At 33.7% G+C, this 13,568-nt stretch overlaps 1 protein-coding gene across 12 annotated transcripts in view; it reads right to left on the bottom strand.

Moving 5' to 3' along the window:
- LOC101891667 (smoothelin-like protein 1) overlaps nt 1-13,568 on the bottom strand; it is an 82,185-nt gene that overhangs the window by 56,783 nt on the left and 11,834 nt on the right. For 10 of the 12 annotated variants that reach the window (XR_009342059.1, XR_009342060.1, XM_059121650.1 and 7 more), the window contains exon 1: nt 12,025-12,324. The exons of 1 other annotated variant lie outside the window; for it this stretch is intronic. Coding sequence is in view for 8 of the 11 variants with exons in the window: in XM_059121650.1 (XP_058977633.1) it covers nt 12,025-12,309 (285 nt within the window). In the remaining 3 variants the exon portion in view is untranslated. Of the gene's footprint in view, nt 1-11,708; nt 12,325-13,568 lie in introns of those variants that run through there. One more of the 12 variants, XM_059121654.1, reaches the window with a different exon arrangement.

Genomic DNA, 13,568 nt, shown 5'->3' with positions numbered 1-13,568 from the left:
TTTATTGTTGACTTCTAATTATTTTAAAAATATAACACAGAATTTGAAAATTTTTGGGAATAATTTTTATTTTTTTCTTATTACTATACTCCCCTCCTCCCCCCACAAATATTTCTACTACGACATTTTCAAAACAAGGTACATACATTTACGGTATTTGCCGGTAATGAAGATAATAGATTTCTGTTTACTCTCTCTTTCTCTCTTCTGTCCCCACTCTCTTTACGACTTTTGACATGCAATATTTTAAAACGGTGATATCATTTCAAATTACTTTTCAACTCTCACTCTCCAAAAAAAAAAAAAAAAAAACAAAAACAGTTGTCATAAATGTTTTTGTTTATTAACTTTTAACACTCAAGTGGTAAAAAACAAATGTAGATCTTTTGACTTTAACTGATTATTTACATTCGAGCAACTACGCGACACTGTGCGAAATGTAGATATGAACAGTGCGATATTTGCTGTTTTTAGCAAGCGAATCAAATATGAAATTGACAAAATATTATTGTTTTTAAATTTATATTTTATTATATATGTTATATTTATTTTGAACAAACTTTCTTATAAAAACTTGCAAATATTAACATTCACAAAACCCCTTTTTAACCCCTTTGTCCTTTATAACTGCCGTAACTTCAAACCTATTTAAATTCCGCCAAGTGTAATGATTTGTCAAATCAATCATTATTGTTATTATTTTTACATTGTTGTGTGGCATTTCATGACAAAAACGAAATTTTTATAAATAACCAATGATTTGCACATCTTTGTAAAAATAATTTTGATATCATTTATTTATTTACTTTCGGTGTCTTATCGACAAAAATAACAATAAAAAACGTGTCAAAATGTGTAAATGAGACTTGGGCTGAGCATTTCTGCGCGATGTTATCAATGAACGACCCCATGATTCATGGAAGTATTTGTGTGGGAAAATCTACGATTTAGTGCGGGAGAATGGTTGTTGATTTAATCAATACTCGGTTTTATTTTAGCGCAATAATGCTAGATTAGCATAGTGCTGAATTTGTTTAGTTTATTGTCGATTATTGAGGAATGCTCAATAAAAATAGCAAATTCCAAAAGATTAAGCTTTATAATGAATTTTTTTGCATTTACTTTTTTAAAGACTGACCTTTTGAACCCGAAGAAGTTTCTAAAATCACCTTTTGAAATGTTGGGTAGAGGAAATGCAACTACTGTATAAAATAGCTGAATTTCTTTTTTTTCTAATAATTGGAATAATAATTGAATACTGATATCGAATATAATCCATATTCAGCTTAAAACTTAAGAAGGACATCTAGTTAGGTTCTAAATCAATTTACCAGCTCTATCAAGAGGACTACTTTTGATGTCATTCCTAATTTGTATACCCTCCACCATACATAGTATGGAGAGTATATTAAGTTCGTCATTCTGCTTGTAATTCATCGAAATAATAATTTTATACCTAACAAAGTTATATATACTCTGATCAACGTAAAATTTTAAGACAATTTAGCCCTGTCGGTTTTTTCGTTACCGATTTGGAAAACGAACAAAATACTCACTCTCTTATTCTATTATTTGTCATCGAAAATAAAATAAATTTCTTTTATACCCAAAAGTGCTCCCGCTCAAATTCGAGCGAGTATCACTCTCTATTCGAATTAGGAAGTGTGATGTTTATACCGTCAGCCATATGGGGTATATATTATTTTATACGGTCACAATTTGCCTAGTCAAAATAACGAACCAAGGTCTCCGTTTCGGGACATTTGGGATCGATGTCCGTCTGTCTGTCATGTGCCCACGATAACTCTTGAAGGGAGCGTCGGGTTTGGTCCAAACTTGATACATGGTAATATTATTATCAAACTTAGATCGAGTTCGGAGATGGGTATATCGGTGCACTTCTTCTGGTACCTTCCCCACAAAAGGTAAAATTTTTCACAGAATATTATTTTCCTTATAAAACAAGAAAAAAACATCCATTTTTGTGGACACATTATAATATTTCTTCTAACATAAGACCTGACCTGAACATGGTATATATCGGTCCACTCATTCTGGGACTTCCCCCACAAATGGTAGTAAGCATCCGAATCCCTTCACATTTCACACATCCCAATATTTGTATTAACACAAGATCTGGTGTGCTGATGATATTTGTCGGCCCACCCCTTTTGTTATCTCTTCCACAAAGATCGCAATTTTCAATATTTATATCTCTTACAATTTGCGCAACAAGGCAGCAATTTTTTTAAGCTTGGTAACCTGAAATCTGATGTGAATACAGTATACACCGGCTCATTCCTTCTGGTTTACATTTTGGTTAATTATTCGCAAAAACTTGTTAGATGCTCATCTTTATCTTTAAAATACTTTTTACTATGAACTGTAAATGTTTCAGATAATTGTTTTATTGTGACATCCCCTGTATGTATTTTTAGATAAAGTATTCTCAATTTTCCATAAAAAAGGTATATTTTTAGAAGGTGGGACCATACGTGTCTGCAATATCAGCATAATGACCAAACTACTAAATAATTTACTCTTTCCTGCGTTTTGAAGAAATGCTGTGAAAACGTTTCCCAAAATTCCCTACAGGGTTTCACTATTTATATGATTAAAAAAACAATACGATTCCTAGCAAAATCTAATTTACCAACTTTTTTTCTTCCATTTATTCCAATTTATCCGCATCTGAACTACGTACCCAAAATATCGCAGGAAACTCAAATGATGTTCTTGTCCGAATTCCATATTACTTTGATGTGCATTTGAGTTTATTCTTTATGACTTGATAATATTTTTACTACACACATTCTTTAAGACCGTAATAAATATTCTTTAAAATTTAATTATGAAAATATTGAAATCATGACATAGGTCCCGCTGGAACGCGTCGTCGTCGTTGACGATCACTCAAAAAACAAGTCTTAATTTTCTTTGACCATCAATTTTAGAATGTTATTGTTTTATTTATTTGAGTAATCGGCGATTAACATTTGCATATGAATAAATAGTTGATGTTTGATAATTATCCAGGAAACTTAAGCAAGCGTTTCAAAAAAGAATTGTGACTTTATATTTTTTTGCGAAAGGTAGGTACAACAAATATTTCGCACGTAGAGCAACAGGTTTTGTGGATGAGATGTTGTCATCATCATCTGCACCGACCATCCCATCATCTAATTTTTACTTTCTTTCATCAGACAACCAGCCATAAAGGTTGTTTCGATGGCAAAGAATATTTTTTATTTCTTTTATTTTTGCCAAATCAAGTCGTGAAACCTTTCCATCCACCTCCTCCTCCTTCTTCTTCTCCTCCCCATCGAAAAGACATGTTTTTGGTTTTGTGTTTCTGTTTCTGCTTTTTTGTGTGTTAATCTTTGCCAAAACAAAATCAATTTGTCAAATGACGCAATGCTTAAATTTAGGAGGAGCGAGTAAGCCGGTGTGTTTGTGAGCTTAGTGTGGCTACGTTTTAGAGAACAACAAAACCAGATGATTTAAGCACGAATCCGGTGAATTAGATTTTATTATTTGGCTTTTTTCGGTAATTTAATAATTTTCACATCACCTTGCCCCCGCGCCAAACAGCACTTAACACATTTTATGCTAGCTGGCTGGCGGGTGGGTGGTTTTCATAAAACTTGTCCATCTCTCACACTAGATAATTGTATTATATTACCTCTGCCATTGCTGCATTGTCTGTCCGGCGTATAGCCAGAATCATTAGCCGGACTACGTCATTAGTCCATATCCTTGATATTCTAAAAATTACCCGCTATTAGTTTCGTGACATTTCGAGGTCATTCCATGTTTTTAATTTTTGGCTGTTGTTTTAATAATTTCTATGATTTTTTAACAAAAAACAAAAAAACACACACACAACAATAACAACAATAAATATTTAATTGCACTTAAATTTGATTGCTCTTAGCTAGGTAAGCGGAAAGTAAAACTCGTAAAGGTTGCAAACTCATTAAAGGTTGCGGGGATGTGTTGTGTGTGTTATTTACTCTCACGCACACACACACATGCATACGTGTAGCAAACACCTGTTATACACACATGCACACAAATGAAGATCACTATAAAGTGGCTGGTGGTGCATGGAACTAATTGTTTTTAGAAACCAAAAAAATTTAATGTTATTGGAAATGAACAAGAAAATTTTGAATACCCTTTTTCTCAGGAACTCAACTAGGATTTACAATTAGCAATGTAGTTAAATTGATTTATTATACACTCCACCATACATAGTAGGTTCGTGATTCCTTTTGTAACTCATCGAAATAATAATTTTTGACCTAACAAAGTATATATATTCTTGATCAGCGTAAAATTTAAGACGATTATTCCTCTGTCCGACAGACGTCTGTTGCAATCACGCTAAAGTCAAAACGAATTAAGATATTGTCTGTCAAGTAGATCTACTTCAAAGATGGGCTATATCGGTCCACGATATCGTATAGGCCCCATATAACGGAATCGTCTGAAAATCCACAAAAGGAGTTCCTTCTGATACTTTACCCCCTGGAAGAGTATTGTGTATATAGTATATATACGTTATTGTGATACTATATACTCATATCACGATATCGTATATCCGGTACCTCTCTCTATATTCGGTATTTTGATGATTTTAGCTACATTTTTCAATGGAATTGTCTAAAAATCCATACTAGAAGTTTTTTCTAAGCACTTTACCACCTGTAAGTGAAATGTCTACATAGGTCCACCATGTCGTATAGCTCGCATACAACGGTACCCCCGATTTTCGATATTTTAACGATTTCAGAGGCATTATTCACCGGAGCCATTACAGCCAATGACAAAAAATTGCATATGCAGGCCCACGTCTTATATAGCATCCATATAACAGAAGCTCCGAATATTCGGTATTTTTATGATTTTAGCGACATTGTTCGCCGAATTTATTCCAAATTTCGCATTTAGGCTACGTAATAGGAACTACAGTCTATTTCAGAAAATTGTATATGCAGGTCCAGGTATATGCCATGCCCCATATATCAGGACCTTCCTATATTCGGTATTTTGACGATTTAAGGTAGAGTATTCAATTGAAGTGCTTGAAGTTCCTAATAGGTAACACAGCCTGTGACCGAAAATTGTCTATGTAGGTCCAGGTCTTCGTATAGCCCCAACATAAGGGTACCACCCTATATTCGGTATTTTTGATGATTTTTGCTACATTATTCACCGGATTTTTTCGTAATTGAAGTTGCCGAAACCTACGAAATTTCAAAAAGTGGACCTGCAGGTAGAGTTTATATCAGAGTTTGCCAGCGAGTTGTTCGTGAGAAAATAAAGGGAGAGTGAAAAACAAAACACACGATGTTGCAAGTTATGTTTTTTTTTAGATTTTAAACACGATGATCATTGAGGAAGTGAAGTCTACTTTGAAATTTGTGTGTGTGTGCGTGAAAGCTATTGGGGCTTGGTTTCCGATAGGAAATATATCCGAAACCTTAACATTCGGCTTATTTTTTATTTTCTTATAAGACAATTTGAAAATTGTGGCTGTAACATGGAAAATACCGAAAACCGTCCTGCATCAAAATGTTAGGATTATTTATAGCGTCCATGGTAATATTCGAAGCTCTTTTTAAATTATTGGATGGAACATCGATTTGAAAAATATTTTGTCCGAAGTCGGAATTGAGCTATTTTCTCTACTCAGACAAAAATAAATAGACTACGTGCCCTGCACTGGTTAAAACGTATACAAATGCGGAAGATATCATCAAAAAGAGGACCAAAAACGACATTGACCTTATAGAATACAAAACTGTCATCCATTCTCTTAAAAAAGTTGCAAACATCTAAAAACGTCAATAATAAATTTGAATATTATTTATTATTAAATTTTTAAAAGAGAGAGAGAGAGAGAGAGAAACTGAAGCTTTGTGCACTAAAATTGAATGGCACGATTTAACATTTTGCTAGTATCATCATTCATTAGTAACAAGTCCACAGTTCACTTTCCTAACAGACGATTATTAACTGAAACACGTAATAACAGCAAACAAATGCTGCAGCAGCAGCAGCACAGCAACATCACAAACGCTTAGATCACGTCATCACTTGATAGCGGTGAAACGCTTTAGTTTAGCACTCAAAATAGAAAATAGTTCATTCACAAGATGGATTGTTAATTGCCAGTTTGAGCTTGCTCTCAATATTGTTTTCTTGGCAAAGTGACCTAAGTACGCCCGCCGCCCGCTAAGTGAAATTGATGATGATGATGATCATGGCGTACATTAAACGCCTGATTTGATTCGTGGGCGATGTTTTGCTGTTGTTCATCGAGATAACACAATGCCATAAAAGGACCACCACCATCCGTTTTGACACTCCAATAATTGGCAATTCAAAGTGAAATGAAAATTAATTTTGAACATGCAAACAATATTGTTCGCCCATAAATAATTTAGTAATTAGTTATTGATTTAAATCGTTCTGTCATGGAAATTTACGTAGAGAACATATTTAAGTGATTTACAATTGAGTTAACCTGAATGCTGGCTTTAGCCAAAGAATAAAATGTTATTGGCCAATTTGCTGTGGCTCCCAAAGACGTTGATGTTTACAACCCACATAATTTGACGTAGAGCTTCAAAATTTGGCAGAACAATTTTATTGTGTCTAGAATGTTTGGTATTGACAATGAGATATATCGGTCCACGTTTTGATATAGCCGACATATAACAGTACCTCCCGATATTCGGTATTTTGATGGTTTTTGCCACATTTTTGCACAGAATTATGTAAAAATTGGTATTTGTATTTCATAATGGATTCTAGCTCTGATGGCGAAACATTGTATGGAAAAGTTTACGTTTTTGTATAGCCCCCATACCACGATACTTAACGATATTCGGTATTATGATGATTTTTGGCACATTTTTTCACGGAATTGTCTAAAAGTTGGTATTTGTAGTTCATAATCTATTCTAGCTCTGATGACGAAACATTGTATGTATAGGTCCACGTTTTTTATGGCCCCATATAAGGGTACCTTCCGGTATTCAGTATTTTGATAATTTTTGGCACATTTTTTCACGGATTTGTCTAAAAATTGATATTTGTTGGTCATAATGGGTTCTAGCTCCGGTGGCGGAACATTGTATATATAGGTCCACGTTTTTATGTAGCCCCCATGTAGGGGAACTTCCTGATGTTCGGTATTATCATGATTTTTGTAAGATATTTCCACGGATTTGTCTAAAAATTTGTATTTGTAGTTCATAACGGTTTCTAGGTCTAGTGGCAGAACATTAAATACTTAGATCCACATTTTCCCATAGTGCACATAAAACCATACCCATCGATATTCGGCATTTTGATAATCCTAGTCACATTTACCCACTAAATAGTTTCAAATTTGGTATTAAAGAAGATTTGGTAGATGACAATCCTTGAAGTATTAAATTTTCTATAGAGATTCCCGTTTTGGTATGGCCCCCACATAACGGTCTACCAGCATTATTCAAATGGTCTTATTGGTATTTTTATTTTAAAGTAGAACCATTTTAAAATCAGATACTTTTATATAAAAATGTTTTCTTTACCCAAAGGTGGAGGGTATTTAAAGTTCAGCCTGGCCGAATTTAATGTTTTTTTTTTACTTGTTTTGTTCTTAACTTACGCTTTGATTGCTTTATTTTGTCTAGTTATTGCAAAAATAAAGAAATCACACTCTCTTTGAAATATTTGAGAGAAATGAGCTTCTTAAGAGAAATTTGCTCATCCCAAATGTATTGTAGTGATGAGCAAAAAACTAAACGACTATAGAAGAGAGGATTGTAATTTTCTTAGTGTCTCATTACTTTATATCAACCGTTTTGAAACATCAATATTGCCTTGTTCCCAATTCAAATTTTTTCAAATTAAGAATTTAAAAGTGTCTTTGACGCTGATTTGTTGAGGTTTTGTGGAAACTAAGAGAAATCAAATTTGGTAAATTATCATGTGCGATTTAATGCGATTGAATGACCCGACTCAATTCAAGTCTGATTACGTAGGAACACCCAAATACCTATCCGATTTTTTTCGATTACTCTCAGCGGAAATAGAATAATCAAGTTGTTTGTATGGCAGTTAAATTTTTTCACATTCGTTGTCTTGGTTTTAAAAAAGCAAATCTCAACTTCAGGTATTGGCCAAGACAAATAAATTATAATCCGCTTGATGGCGGCGTACACAACACCCACTATTTTAATAAATCTGAAATATTATTGCTGTTGATTTGCGTTTCAAAGTGAAAGTATTAAAAGCAATATTGCAAAAATAACAAAAAAAAAAACAACAACATTTCAAAGTATAAATGAACATTTTACTAAAATTATCTTTTTGCCCTTTCGATTAATTTTCAAGTTGCAATAGGTCTGGTGTTTATTAACTGTTATACATGGCTTTTTTTATTTTATTTTTGAATTATTTTCATGTTTAATATTGTCAAAATTTTCAAAATACAAAATATCTTTTAATATTTCAGCCACACATAGTTGTGCTAAAAACCAAAATCGCTCATTAATTAAAGGGCAATTTAAATCCAAATAGACATATTATTAATTGTAAAACCACGAGAACTCTTTTTTTTCTAAGAGTCAATTGTGGCATAGTATCCACACTATTTTATAGCTATTGTGTTTTATTCAATCTGCAATAAAGACTATTTTAAGAATTTGTTCTAAAATATAATTGAGGTTTATTCAAATTAAATAAATTTGGATGAGTAATAAAAAAGGCGACATGCTTTTTAAAACACTTAACTATTTTGTATCGTTTACACTACGTTTTTCATCAATGAAAAACCTGACACCAGCTACTTAGTTGGCTGGACCAATTCGTATTTGTCTAAGAACTCAACATTACAATAACCAACAACAACAACAATATGCCTCCAGTAGCTGTGGGTGTCGTGCAAACATTAATCTGCCGGTAAAATGCAAATTTACAAGGTGTTTGTTAATAAATTTACCTGCATAAAAAAGTATGTCCATATGTCGGTACGTATTTCGCAACAGTTCAGTGAATAAAATGTGAGCCAAAAACGCCCATGAGAAAATTGTCACAGATCAATGGCACAGTTAAATTGTATGCAAAATTTAACTTTTAAAGGGAAGCATGAGGTGGCTAGGAAAGAAACTCGGGGAATACAATGTATGTCTAGAAAAAGCCAAGCCGATGTCCGAAGTTCAATTCTAAAACACTCTTAGTTCCAGGAAAAATGACGTCCAGGTCGTTCTTACGGTTGTGCAGAAACCAATCAAAGTTGGGGATGAAATAATAAAACTAGTACAGAGCAACTTTGACTGCGTTAGGCATAAGACTGGGTAGAATTGATAATGCATTATCAGTTATGTTTGACTCACAAAAAATCCCACCCACGTATTTATGCCTCTTTTGAAATTTGTATCAACAATTTTACCATTTGCCGGTCTTTTAGGGACTTCACTGTCCTATACGTCAAAAAGTAACAAATTTTACTTTTAAAAAAGGATAGAGTACATGCATTTGTACAAAAAAGTCGTTTCCGTACCAAGAAAAAACATTTCTACATGAATTTGAGGGACGGAAATGGCTATGATCCTTAAAAACTTTTAACTAAACAAATTTGATGGAGTAACAACTAGTACCACGTCTTGCGGATACCTTGGCATAATAACAGAAGGAAGAATAAAGCTACCAACTAAGTACAAAATTTTTCTTTTATAGGTCCATACTGTGGCAGCACATACACACAGAATGTATGCAGAACGAGATGAAAAAACTGCAACCAACTTCAGACTGCTGTCATTTCTACGCTACTCGTCCGACAGCTGTTAAAACTATTCCAGTGACAGCTTATTATATTTTTTGCAAGCCTACAAAAGCATTTTGGTGAGAATTTTCCAGAAAAAAAGTTATTCGTGATGGAATTCAAGCGTGATAGTGTGATTTCTTTATATTTGGCTGGAACACCACAAGTGGCTATCGTTAGAGCACTCCAGCATTGAATAAATCTCTGGCTATCGTTAGAGCACTCCAGCATTGAATAAATCTTTTGTGTCTCGTACCATCGCTCGTTACCGTGATACTGAAACTGGTAGCGTAGCCCGACGTCAAGGAATCGCTCGTTATCGTGATACTGATACTGGTAGCGTAGCCCGACGTCAAGGAAGTGGACGGAGGAAAACAGCAACATCAGCAGAAATGGTTCGAAAAGTAAAGAAGCAACTTGATCGCAGTGGCGAAAAATGGCTCGTGAGCTGAACATTTGGCAAATATTGAAAAATGACCTCGGGGTAAGGCCATTGAAATTCCAAAAAGTGCAAGAACTTTCACCGCATCAGAAAGAAAATCGACCCAAAGGAGCTAAAGAGTTGCTTCGTTTGGCCGAAATTGGTGAACTGCAGGCTCCTGGATTAAATAAATATATGTTCTCTTTCTGCTATAGCCCCCTAATAACAGTGCCACTAATTTTCGGTATCTTAGAAGTTTTTGTCCCAGCACTCTATCAAATTGACAGTTTTTTAACATATCTGGTTCTGGGTGTGTAAATTTAGACCTCGCATAAAACAATCAATGTAAGTTCACTTTTTGGTATAGACCCCCTATAAACGTACCTCTTGGTTTTCAGTATTTTGAAACAAAATAGGCGGCTCTCAAAATATTAAAAGTATATATATATATATCCCCCATATAACAAACTTTCAAATCTTATGGATTCTCAGGACGATTTGAATCCCCTGAACTTAATGTCGTTTTAAGTGGTTAGTATATTTTAATGAACAATTTAAAAAAAAAAACTCTTGGCTAACGCTAATTTTAATGAAAAACATTAGCTCCAAAACACATTTTTTAGAAATGTTTTTTACCTTCTAGTACGGAATTCTAACAACCTAGCTTTAGTTCGTGCTATGCACTTATTTTAAACTATTTGGAAAAATTTTTAGTCAGGAATCTTTTATCGTCAAATCTTTTATCGTCATTTTAACCAATTGAGGTAGCGATGCAAAAGGAGAAGACCGTTATGGCACATCTTCTTTTACAACTTTGAAACCCCATAGCCTTTTTAAGAAATCCTTGCCTTGCTTACGATTAGTCCAAACCGTATATTTGGTTTCAAAGAGACAAGGAAACCAGTGAAATCGTTTATTATGTACATTTTTGACCATCTATAAATAAAAAAAAGTTTTAATGGAAAAAGTCCTTGTTACGTTTATAAACAATGTAAACGTTTTAACGGAAAGACACAAACAGTTAATAAAAACTATATTTTGTTAACAAATTCTAAAAACGAATGTTACTATTTTTAGGGCTAAAAACTGTTAATCTATCAATAAATTGAATAAATATCTGATAAGGAAATGTTCTGATAAATCAAAAATACAAAACGTGAGTAATTTATTTTGAATTATTTTTTTAATTGTATTAAAAAGTCCTTAATATTTTATGTCTTTAAATCAGACACTTTTTATGGATTTTTTTTCTTTGATTCAAAATTGCCTCTCTTTCAGAGTTGTATTCGACATGGAAATAAAAAAAATCCTAGAATACAGGTCTTAAATTACACTAATTAACATAATGTTTCTTGCTGTTGCTTTTTCAATATAAAATTAATTAAAAAAAAATTTCCAACCGTTCTTTAAAACGCTTTAAATTAATACTTTCGTTCACTCAAACCATTTGCACTCTTTACTAACCTAAATTCAAACAATCACTCGTAACGGTCACTCCAAAATAGTTTTCTTTTCGAATTCAGTATTCCTTTTACACCGATTCGAATTAAGACTTTGTGTTTCTTATTCTTTCTCTCCCCTGTATTTTGCTTTGCACAGTTTAGCAGAAGACTAGCTTCTTTAGGTTTTGCCAAAATTAAAATCACAGCTTCAAAATGTTTCGTTTGTTTCGTTTAATTATTTCTTTTTGTTTTTAAATCTTTTTTTTTTTTAAATTTTTGGCTTTGAGCGTTTCGCGTTTAGTTGTTGTTAATCAAGAAGAAGCTTAAGAAAGACGTACGTTTCGATCGAGCACCAAAATCACACTGAAATTAGAAAACCCCGCATTAACAGAACTGAATGTCGGTGGTTGGTGGCTTTGGCTGGCTGACGGGCTAGCTGGCCGATTGCAGTACGTTGGCTGGCTGGTTGGTGTTGGAGCTGATGGAGCTGTTGTTGTCGCTTCGATAGGAGATGTGACCGTATACGTATGTCGGCGACAACAACACTGACAGACATACAGACGTACGACAGCAGCAACAACAACGACAACAACACATCCGATTCGATCGATCGATACAAACATGTTTTCGAAAAAAGGTAGTTTGTTTCGGGTTCTGCTTTTTTGGCGTGTGAGTGTGTGTTGCTTATTGTTATTGTTTTTTTGTTTTCATTTGTTGTCTTTATTTAATTTCAGTTTTATTGCCATTTTCATTCTCGCCATTCAGTTAGCCCACAACACTTGTTTTTATTAGTTTATTAAAGTTGAGAGATTGAATGAAAACGAAAAAAAAAAAACAAAAACGAAGAAAATAATAGAATACAATTTTGCAAAAGTCGTCGTCGTCGTCGCCGTTGCCTCCGTCGATGTTTGTTTGTTTAGCTGTGTCATTTGGCTTTGTATTTGGAATCACCTAAAAGTCTCTCAGTTTTCAAATATCAATTCACAATATCGCCCCGGCATTGCACAGTGGGGAATGTGCCAGAAGAAATCGATTAGCCCACCCTCAATAAATGATAACATTCTTGAAATGTTAGCAAATATTTTGAAATTAGTTTTGTTTCTTTTGTTTTTGCACAGATAAGATTTCGAATTCCGAATATGGAGTTAAATTACCAGAGCATAGTATGTTATTATTTAATTGTCATTGAATAATGGATCAGTATTCTGCCGCATGCTCCAAGGCACACACACAATTTGGTTTGTATTTCTTAGTGAATATTCGAAAAAAAAAACAGAAAAGGAACTGACCTTCGAACAAAATCTTCCCTATAACGAAAGAGTTGCTTGCATATTATTTTCTGACTCACTGATATTCAAAATTCGATCTTATCTCCAAAGAACCACAATTACTTTTGGTTTTCTTACTATAAGGTTTCGTAATGTGCTAAATTGTACAAAGTTTTGTACCAATAGTCCTGGATGAACCCCTCGAGACTAAAAGTTATGTTGTTGCAATTTCATATCATAAGAGTGCGAAATGTACTGATTAGTACCAACCATGGTACAATAAGAAGGTAGAACAGCTTCGTAATACTAGAGAAATACATCCCTGAGGCTATGCCCGCTTCCTGTCAGAATTACTCAAAATTCTATGCAACAAGTTGTTTTTTTTTTATTTAATATTATTTGTTTATTTTTAAAATGAGTCAAATAGCGCGAAAGATGAATTAGATACCTGGATGTTCTCTGAAAAATATGATCCTAAGTTTTCAATCTTTTATTTCCATGGTAAATCTGGTTAATATCATTAATGCGCGTCCCGCAATTTAAGTTTCCTCCAATCATTGATTTGGGCAAAGAGTCGGGCAGCTCAGGTAAGGTAGAACACCTTTTTGTTGTAC

This window comes from Musca domestica, unplaced genomic scaffold, assembly GCF_030504385.1.
Source record: "Musca domestica strain aabys unplaced genomic scaffold, Musca_domestica.polishedcontigs.V.1.1 2, whole genome shotgun sequence".
NCBI lineage: Eukaryota > Metazoa > Arthropoda > Insecta > Diptera > Muscidae > Musca > Musca domestica.
The sequence above is the reverse complement of the archived record's forward strand: the minus strand, read 5'-3'. Positions and strand labels throughout refer to the sequence as shown.